Source organism: Leucoraja erinacea, chromosome 5 (genome assembly GCF_028641065.1).
Source record: "Leucoraja erinacea ecotype New England chromosome 5, Leri_hhj_1, whole genome shotgun sequence".
NCBI classification, from domain to species: Eukaryota; Metazoa; Chordata; class Chondrichthyes; order Rajiformes; family Rajidae; genus Leucoraja; species Leucoraja erinaceus.
Window position 1 is genome coordinate 57,052,718 of NC_073381.1, and position 10,573 is coordinate 57,063,290.

The following is a 10,573-nucleotide window of genomic DNA, read 5'->3' on the forward strand; positions in this document are numbered from 1 at the left end:
TTCTGGAATTTTTTGAGGTTGTAACAAGGAAAATGGACAAGGGAGAGCCAGTGGATCTGGTGTACCTGTATTTTCAGAAAGCATTTGATAAGGTCTCACATAGGAGATTAGTGGGTAGAATTAGGGCACATGGTATTGGGGGTAGAGTGCTGATATGGATAGAAAATTGGTTGGCAGACAGGAAACAAAAAGTAGGGATTAACGGGTTCCTTTCAGAATGACAGGCAGTGACTAGTGGGGTACCGCAAGGCTCGGTGCTGGGACCGCAGCTATTTACAATATACATCAATGATTTGGATGAAGGGATTCAAAGTAACATTAGCAAATTTGCAGACGACACAAAGCTGGGTAGCAGTGTGAACTGTGAGGAGGATGCTATGAGAATGCAGGGTGACTTGGACAGGTTGGGGGAGTGGGCAGATGCAGGGCTGATGAAGTTTAATGTGTATAAATCTCAGGTTATCCACTTTGGTATCAAAAACAGGAAGGTAGATTACTATCTAAATGGCATCGTTGGGAAAAGGGAAAGTACAACGGGATCTGTGGGTCCATGTTAATCAGTCTATGAAAGTAAGCATGGACGTACAGCAGTCAATGAAGAAAGAGAATAGCATGTTGGCCTTCATAACAAGAAGAGTTGAGTGTAGGAGCAAAGAGGTCCTTCTGCAGTTGTACAGGGCCCTAGTGAGAGGACACCTGGAGTATTGTGTGCAGTTTTGGTCTCCAAATTTGAGGAAGGACATTCTTGCTATTGAGGGAGTGCAGCGTAGCTTCACGAGGTTAATTCCAGGGATGGCGGGACTGTCATATGTTGAGAGAATGGAGTAGCTGGGCTTGTATACTCTGGAATTTGGAAGGATGAGGGGGAATCTTATTGAAACATATGATTATTAAAGGTTTGGACATGCTAGAGGCAGGAAACATGTTCCCAATGTAAGGGGGTCGTGAACAGGGGCTACAGTTTAAAATATAAGGCATAAGCCATTTAGGACAGAGATGAGGAAAAACGTTTTCACACAGAGGGTTGTGAATCTGTGGAATTCTCTGCCTCAGAAAGCAGTGGAGGCCAATTCTCTGTATGCTTTCAAGAGAGAGTTGGATAGTGTTCTTAAAGATAGCAGAGTCAGGGGATATGGGGAATAGGCAGGGACGGGGTACTGAGTGTGGATGATCAGCCATGATCACAGTGAATGGCGGTGCAGACTCGAAGTGCTGAATGGCCTACTTCTGCACCTATTGGTTCTCTGGTTTCCTCCCAACCTCGAAAAATGCAGTGGTTTGTAGGTTAATTGGCTTGGTATAATTGTAAATTGTCCCTAGTGTGTGTAGAAGAGTACAAATGTGTGGGGATCACTGGTCGACACGGATTCGGTGGGCTGAAAGGCCTATTTCCACGCTGTATCTCTAAACTAAACGAAAGTTCTGATCATCAGACTGATTTTCAATCTAGAAGGAACTTTAAGCCTACCTGTCAATTTCCTTGCAACCATCAAATCTATTTTCCAATATGGAACTGGAAGGTCAAATAAAGTGAATATAATCTTGTACATCAAATAAGAAAGGGTATTTGATTAAATACTCCGCAACAGCATAATTATACAATTCCAGCAAGTTAAAGTTGTAATCTGCATTCAAGGCACATTCCCAAGAGACTCAGCAATGTTCTATGATCGTTTATGATATTACTTATGAGGAAAGATTAACATTGGAATGCCTCCACAAAGCTAATTGAGGAGGAATAGAAAGATATATGAAACAGTGTCAATGCCATCACTTATAGCAAAATGCTTTTAGCCAACTTAACAAAACAATTGCAGATGTTCCACTTCCACAAGTTTCCTTCATTTTTATCGTATGATAGCTGGTGAGGCATTGAATAGATAAGTGACTTTGTGTTCAAGTGAAGTCATCACTCAGCCTTCCTGATTTGAACATTTTATTTATTCATTCACAGGATATGAATATCACTGGCAAAATCAGCATGTATTACCCATTCCCAATTGACCCGAACTCAGGAGGCAGTTAAGAGTCAACCATATTTGTGAGTCTGGTGTCATGAATAGGACTGGAAGACCACAAAAAATCAGCTCCAATGTCAGTGCTCTAATTATTTGTTCACTGAAGGCAGCAACAAGCAGACTGGCACAATTCTCACCTGACAGCTGTAGCAGCTACTGCATACTCCAGTGTGATTTTGTCAAAAGTCTGAAAACATTTTAAATAATGTATGCAGTATAAAATCTTTATCTAATTATGATTAGGAACCACTTTACAACTAGACCAATATATATTCATTGATAAAATGTAATGGAGTAAAAAGTGCTTTATTCAGAAGCTAATAATATTATAACTTCTAGCTATTCACTGCCACCTGGATAATTCATTAATTGTTTCTCTGTCCTTGATCTTCCAATCCAGGAGTGCCTTCTGTTTGTGATAAATTAGCTCCTGCATCTTATGGTCATTCTCATCACTCCAGTTCTACCTATTGTTAATCAAGCAATGAACCTCTTCAACAAATGCCAATTACGAAGGAATTCAGGATGGCTCGTAAATCTGCAAATATTTTGCAGGTCCTGCAGGTTGGTTTAGGTACTGAGAAGAGCTGCCTTTGTGGTGTCCTTGGGAACATTGACATTGACCTTAATCAAACAATGAACAGTTACGTTTGGACTGGGTTGGAGCTAATAGAATGGATTGAATGTAGTCATCAGTATTAGTCAGGGCAAGAGTAATGCAGATAGCTTTGTTGAATTATAGAAACAATTTGTGCTCATCTCCTTAATGAAGTAAAGTGGGTATTATAGCTAAGCCATGCTTCAAGTACATTGACAAGAAAAGGACGTCTGTTGTAGTTAGGGTTCCCATTTCTTCCTTACTGATCACTCCTTGTCGGAAGGTTGTGTCCCTTCCCATCCTGACAATAAACCAGCATTTGGTACACCCAGGATCTTTAAGGTCAGAGTAGAAGTTCTTCCTGGCTTTGACTGAAGCTTCCAGGGTTAAATGCAATTACTATAGCATGTGGTTCTGCATTAGAGTGAACTGAAGCATCATAAAACATTCACTAATTCCACAGGATGAATCGCTAAGACCACAGATCCATTCATGATGACTATCCATGGATTACCCAAACGTCAGTCATTGAGCTCACACAGTACCAAGCTCCAGGTCATTATCAATACTTTCACTGAAACATACAAGACAATGAATATTACACTCAATATCTACAATACTTTGTCGCTGTACTTTGTCCCTGCAACAAAAGTTCATGATGTGACCCTAAAGAAAATTCAAGATTGTTTATTGTCTTGGAACATGCAATACTTACCATGTTCTTGGGTGTCACCCCTGAGTGAAGACAAATATCAGTGATGAAATTCACTACTGCATCTAATACACCTGCATACCCTTTGACTAATTGAGGATAAGATAATTAAGATCACATACTACTAAGCTCATGATCAACTGGGCTCCTGTGACATTTGTTACTGAGATTTTTGACTGGATATCATAAGGGACTGAAAAATGATCACCAAAGCTGTCAATAAAATCCTCCAAGTTCATTACATTAGGAAAAAAATGAATAAATATCAGTGTCTTATTTCAGGCCATCTGAGGTTGGAGTTACATTCAGTTGGCTATGATGGGTAGCCCATGTCATTTGTGTTCCTGCCATCAGATGTCCAAAACAGACACTGTACCCCAAACCATGTCATAAGAAGAGATTATCAGGCAGAAATAGGAACAATAATGTGCTCAAAGCTTTCATGAAGAAATGCAAAAACCCCACTGATTCCTGAAAATCTGTGGCCCAGGTCCACATATAATGCAGAAGAAAAATTTGGGGGTCTTTTAGAGAACCCCAAGGCTACAACTAGGGGTTACATGGAGGCACTGCATAAATAGCATAAGAAGCAGACGACTTACAAACTACCCACATGCCCTCCTCAGCAGCTACCACCCACACCATCTGTGGAAGAGCCATCTTAGAACCTGCAAAACCAGGGTGGAAGTAAATCATACTCGATCTCTAGGGATTTCTGAGGAAGAAAGATACAAGTTGTGTTTACAAGTCCATGAACCGTGTAAATTTCTATATATAGCACTGACAAAATACTTGACAGAAAGCAACTGCAGATTTCTGTTACTGATATTGTTAATAGAATTGCACTGCAATATCACACATTCTGTGCATCTGCCAGCAGCAGCTTGTTTGTCATTGAAACTACAGAATGTACATGTTTTCCTGAAACCCAACTACCATTCTGATTTCTGCTGACTTTGAATTTTATCCTCCATTCCACTCAATTCTTGGTGAGTTTTGTCAAAACATCATTAATTCCTCATATTAACATAGTCTCCCCCTCCATAGTTACTACCCGATCTCAATTCACCTTTTGAAACTTTGAACTTAGAAATATATATAATTACTATATCACAACTGTGATTAATTTAAACACCAGAAACAATTGATGTTCATATTTAGTCAGTCATTGGATTTCAGTAATGCTAGTAGGTCATGCTTGTATCATCCATTCATAATTGCCCTTGAACTGAAAGAAATTTGAACTCATGTCACCAAATTATTAGTCAATTCCTCTGTATTATTTGACCAACAGAAAAATCATTATGATATATATATCTATATCTAAGTTCAAAGTTTCAAAAGGTGAATTGAGATGAGATCAGGTAGTAACTATGGAGGGGGAGACTATGTTAATATATGAGGAATTAATGATGTTTTGACAAAACTCGCCAAGAATTGAGTGGAATGGAGGATAAAATTCAAAGTTAGCAGAAATCAGAATGGTAGTTGGGTTTCAGGAAAACATATATATATAAAGGGCAGTAGAGACCAGTTCTCTGGATACTTTCAACAGAGAGCTAGATAGGGCTCTTAAAGCTAGCGGAGTCAGGGGATATGGGGAGAAGGCAGGAACGGGGTTCTGATTGAGGATGATCAGCCATGATCACATTGAATGGCGGTGCTGGCTCGAAGGGCCGAATGGCCTACTCCTGCACCTATTGTTTATTGTCTAAACTGTAACAATGTTGCTTCCAACTTACTTTTGTTTCAGTAAGATAAGCATTTTACTACAAAAACACTGCAAAGATATGGCATAATGACTATGTATCTAGCATTCAAACACGTCCGTAATAAATAACGAGATTCACAGCTATTTTTATGATCTGCATGATTATGTGCACAAATTTCCTTGCAGAATACAGGATAGCTTAATACATCTTAACCACTGGGTGAGTGGCACTCATCTGTCCAGTGTGTTCTTGTTACAAGAGACTGCAAGTGGAGAGGTTTTAAGACAGAAATAAGTGGCCTCCTGTGGCGCAAAATAAATACTGTTTCTACTGTTTTTAAATTTAGAAGACACCATTGCAATAACTTTTGACAGGGAAACAAGACCCAGTTAGATGCATCAATTTGGTTTTGTGAGCAAATGACAGCATAAAATAAAATTGTACTGCTGATAGCCTACTTGGATCTAGATTTATGACCACTTATATTTCAGTTTAACTATAAGTGCTTTTAACAATTCAGGTTCCCTTTGGCAAAGAAATCTCATCCTAACACCTGATCAGCAATATCAATTGTCACAGTTGTACTACATGTCAGAAAGTCAACTTCTATTTAATAGGCAGCCACAAGCAAATTCATTTAAAGCACCATTAAAACTTTTTAGGTCTCACACACATCAGCTTCCAGAGAGATAATAGATGATGCAATTAATGTAGGGAAGGAGAAATTGGTTGGTTACAAGTTAATGCATCACATATCCCTCTCCTTAGTCAGTGGATCAGGGTCAAGGGTACATGGCCCCCCCCCCCCCCCCCCCCCCCCCCCCCCCCCCCCCCCCCCCCCCCCCCCCCCCCCCCCCCCCCCCCCCTTCAGTTCTGTGGGTTCTGCGGTGGCTGAAGTACCCAACACATAATCCACAAAATGTTCCACAAACGGGGCAGCTGATGCTCAAAAAGATAGATAGGTAGGCTTGTTTGGGGTGTCAGGCACACTTGTTCTCCTGTCAAACTGAATTGAGATGTTCCGTATTTTGCTGGATGCTCCTTTCTCATTGTAAATGGTCACCGGCTAGGAATTCCCATGAGTCGGTTAGACTATTTTTTAAAATTAAAATGAGAGTTTAAAATCTTCCTTGACACATTTTCTTAATTCCCTTGGAAATCATCCCCCCCATGTTGGAGCTCAGAGTGGATGCTTCAGGAGTTTGTAGCCAGATTGTAGCTGATGTGGACTGCCCTCTAGAGCCGACAAGAACCTCCATGCTGGAGACACTTTATTCTATGGTGATGTTATATAATGAGTGGCTGGCACAAAACTTGAGTTACAATGCGGTGCGCCGACACAATGCTCATGTCAGACTTGACAGTCAACCAAAGCTGAAGATGAATCACAGTACAGAAGTGAATGTATACGTTAGTGAATAGATTCGCCAGGTACACCGTGGACGTCACGTGTACCAGAGTCAAAACTAACAGAATGGGTGAGAATCTGACACTTGCTACCTAGCAGGAACATCACTACTGGTAAATATCCAGCTATCCGTCCCAACCATTATACAACTCAACACTATCATCCAAAATGGGACCTGCTAAAAGACCGGACCTAAACTATCCATATTATTGATAATCGTAACATCGTCTGTTCAAATATAAAGCCAGGAAAAAAAAACCTCAACGCCTCCTATGAATACTTCATACATTATGTCTCACTACAGATCTAAACGATTGGTAAACTTCACCGTGTTTTGTTGATGTGTTTATGACATTACAAAGAGAAGCAAAATACACCAAACACGCGCACCAAAGGTTGTAGCAAATATGTCAAATCCATTTGCATTTGATTCATGAAAAAAATGTAACCGCAAAAGTTTCCAGTGTTATATATCACTGGCTTTGTTTGAACCAGACATTAAGTTATGTTGTAAGAATGCAAAAGCCCGGACTTTCATGAGAAAATATACAGAAATAGATCAATGATTGTCCATTGTTTAAAAGAAAGTTTCTGATTCCACTTACTAGTTGCAGACTGGAGATGACTACGAGAGTGCACCTGCCACTGCAGCAGCCCATGGTTTGCAGTGGGTCGGAGGGAGGAGGAGTTGTTGTCGGGTCCGGAGCCCCTTTTTCCTTCGCACTCTGCCAGTCCCTCTCCCTCTCTCGCGCTGTGATTGCCGGCTCCGCAACACCTGGCGGCGGTGATGGCAGGGAGTGTGTGATATCCGAGCTGGGCAGCGCCCGCCGTCCGTCCGCCCGTCCGCCCGCCAGCCGCGCTACGGCACGCAGCACTCACTCCCCGCTCACCATCACGTTGCTCGGAAAACCAGGGAATCTGCACCACTGCACGGTGATTGCCAAGGAGGCAGGCGGAGAGGAGAGAAGGGGGAAGGCGTGGGGTAAGGGGTGGTGGTTGGATTGTGCAAACTCTTTCCGTTGTTGTTGTTTAAGCATCCACGCTGGTTTCTCAGCCGCTTCTCGGTCATGTGCCTATGAGGAGACTGGTAGCGGCGCGTCGTCTTTTTATCGCTGATATTGATACTAACCGCTGGCGACAGTTGTGGGGTGAATTATTTCCCAGCTCACAGCTTTGCTGACGCCGCGACTCGGAGGTGACGGGAGAGGAGAGGAGAGGAGTGGAGTGGAGGGCGGGGTGGGGAGTTGGGGGGACGGCTGATGCAAGATGATTGAACGAACCCGGATCACAGCCTGGCTGCTGCAAGCCTCTCGCTCGCTCTGTTGCAACCAAAGAACAGTTTGTTGCGAACGCTGAAACGGAGCCGGGTGTTGCCATCTCGCCCCAGGCGGGATGACAGGCAGGCAGGCGCGAACCTGCTGGTGGTGCTGGATTAATCGCTCTGACAGCTTGCTCGATGTCCGCTAGTTATTTTCCTTTTGTTGTCACCCGACCAGGAACTGCAATAGAGCTAACACAGGCAGGGACACCGTGTAGTAACTGCAGATATACCATCTGACGCTACAGATTAACAAAAGGCACAGTGTCACCCCCTTGTCGAAAATCAGTGTCTTGCCACTGTAGCTTAGAAAGCTGTAATAAAACGCCTTGGAAATGGAACATGTAGCATCGAACAGTGTTGTTTTATTGTTCCGTATCCTTCAGTTTCAACAAATATCTGAGAATCAAAATGAGTGAGTTTCATGTGATTGTAATATCGACAATATTTCACACTGATGTAAATCCCGTTCCAAAATAAGATTTAAGTAATTTCTATTGACAGAAATTTACCAAGACTTTTTTAATGTAATGTGTTTGCTTCAGATAGTAATCCAGTCATGAACAGATTTTAATAACCATTTGTCTAGTAACATTTCGGTGTATTACTTGTATTGTTATTGATGGAGAGAGGGTTGTTGTCATGAGAAATATCACATCAATGACACGGCCGGACTCCGTATAAAACCCCAACCGAAAAGTTGCGTTACTTTTCGCACCCATAAACTGTCATTGAATCATGTTTTAAAGTGGAAAACTATGGTTGTTATTGGTGACTGGTTTTCTGTCGACATTACACCGAGTTCCATAATTTTCCAGTGAGTAAAACAATAAAACAGGGTTTTAACTGACAATAGCGCGGAATTTTCACCATTAGACCGACTAACCCATGGAACTTCACAATTAGCATTGTAAGCAACCTGAGCATGATGATCGTAAAATGCTTTAACCGCACCAACCATGCGTTGATATACGCTTCAGGGCGTAATCATTTCTTGTTAAATATTCCTCTGCTTTAATTAATACATTTTCAACTTTTTCATTTCAACAAAATCGTTGTTGCAAATGTTTGATAATTTGAGGTATTTGTTGCAAACTATGTCTAAACCTTCCTTTCACACTAAAATGCCAACTGCACGGTTCCTTAGATACTTCCAAAAAATTGTGCAGAAATAAATATTACAGTAAGCGTGCAATGAATGGCCACGTAAAATAATAAATTGACCAATTGTTTGTGACTTTGATCATAGATGCCCACCTGCAACGATGGCAAAGCGCTACGCTGTTATTGCCTTCGAGTCTAGTTCCTTCAGATATCAGGCACTTCCTACCTCTTCTTCTTCTTCTATGTAGTGTTTTTTGGCGGTTGGCAAACAACTTTTTTGGTGCATTACCGCCACCAACTGGCATGGAGTGTGGATCAAACAACACCATTACATATACTAATAACCTATATCCTTCCGAACAAATTGGTTACCCTAAGAAAAAGCAACAGGATTTGATAGCACTTATATGAACTCCCTTGCAAAATACCTACCAAATCAAATTGTACTCTTTCTTTTCTGAACTGCTCACTCATCCGTCCTCTCTCCTCCTCATACCTCTCACAATGTACAATGACATGCTCTATTGTCTCTTCTTGCCCACAGTATTCACATCTGCCTGTATTATGCTTGCCTATTATAAAAAAGTGTACTGTTCAGACCAGTGTGTCCAAATCTAATTCTTGAAATTACTGTCTCCTCTTTTCTGTTTTTTCCTGCACATCTCATTTCTCCCACTTTCCTCTGGACTCTGTAGAACCACCATCCTTTCCGCTCTTCCTCCCATTGCTTTTGCCATCTTTCCTTCAGTCTTTGCTTAATAATGTCTTTGATTTCAGTTTTACCTATGTTAATACTTAAATCAATCTTACTTCTTTTTGTTACCTCTTTTGCTACATCAGGCACTTCCCACTCTATTCACTATTTAAATAGTAGTCCCAATGCAAAATGGCAACTTCCAATTAGTAGTCAAACCATTTTCCACGCCCTTTAATTTACGCGTATAAACAATGAGTTTATTGATGACTTTGGATTGAAAGTAATTGTCAATCGAGGCCGCAGGTGATTTCTGATTCTGAAAGCGACCTCTTCCGGCCATTTAAATGCAGCAAATGGTGGGAAAAGCCACTGACGTGTTTGCAATGTAATTGCAGCCGCCGCTCCCCCCCCCCAAATCATAATATACAAACATAATTAGTACTGTCCTTTCTCTATATTAATTGCATCATCACTTCAATACATTCTCTTGCAAGGTCACTCTGGTTTCCTCTTTAAACAATGCATTCTTGAAGCATTTGAGAAGCTGTTACACCAGACCCAGTCAGATGGTGACAGGACCTTAGATTATGGTCCTGGCATCTACTTGAATTTGCTCTATGGAATGAACAGTTTGTTATAATTCCATTTAAAATCAAATAATATGCCTCTGCTAATATAACAAAGAGCAGCTATTTTAAAGATTGAGGTTACACTGGAACAGGTACAGGTTCAGTACAAACTTTCAAGTCAAGAGTCAAGAGAGTTTTATAGTCATGTGTCCCAGATAGGACAATGAAATTCATACTTGCTGCAGCACAATAGAATATGTAAACATAATACAAAACGGAAGATAAAATTCAGTGTGTCTATAAACCATAGACCATATATACACACAATAAATAAACGGAAAGAGTGCAATAATAATAATAATAAAGTTATTGTTCAAAGCTTATTTGATGTTGTGTTTAATAGCCTGATGTCTGTAGGGAAGAAGTTACTCCAGAAC

General features: G+C 41.0%; 1 protein-coding gene across 1 annotated transcript in view; it reads right to left on the reverse strand.

The window, feature by feature from the left end:
* The window catches only part of nkain2 (sodium/potassium transporting ATPase interacting 2), a 361,685-nt gene extending 351,755 nt beyond the window's left edge, over nucleotides 1–9,930 (reverse strand). The window contains exon 1 of the mRNA XM_055635679.1: nucleotides 7,054–9,930. Within this exon, the coding sequence (XP_055491654.1) occupies nucleotides 7,054–7,107 (54 nt within the window). The 5' untranslated portion in view covers nucleotides 7,108–9,930. The remainder of the gene's footprint in view (nucleotides 1–7,053) is intronic.
* Between the last annotated feature and the right edge of the window lie 643 nt (nucleotides 9,931–10,573).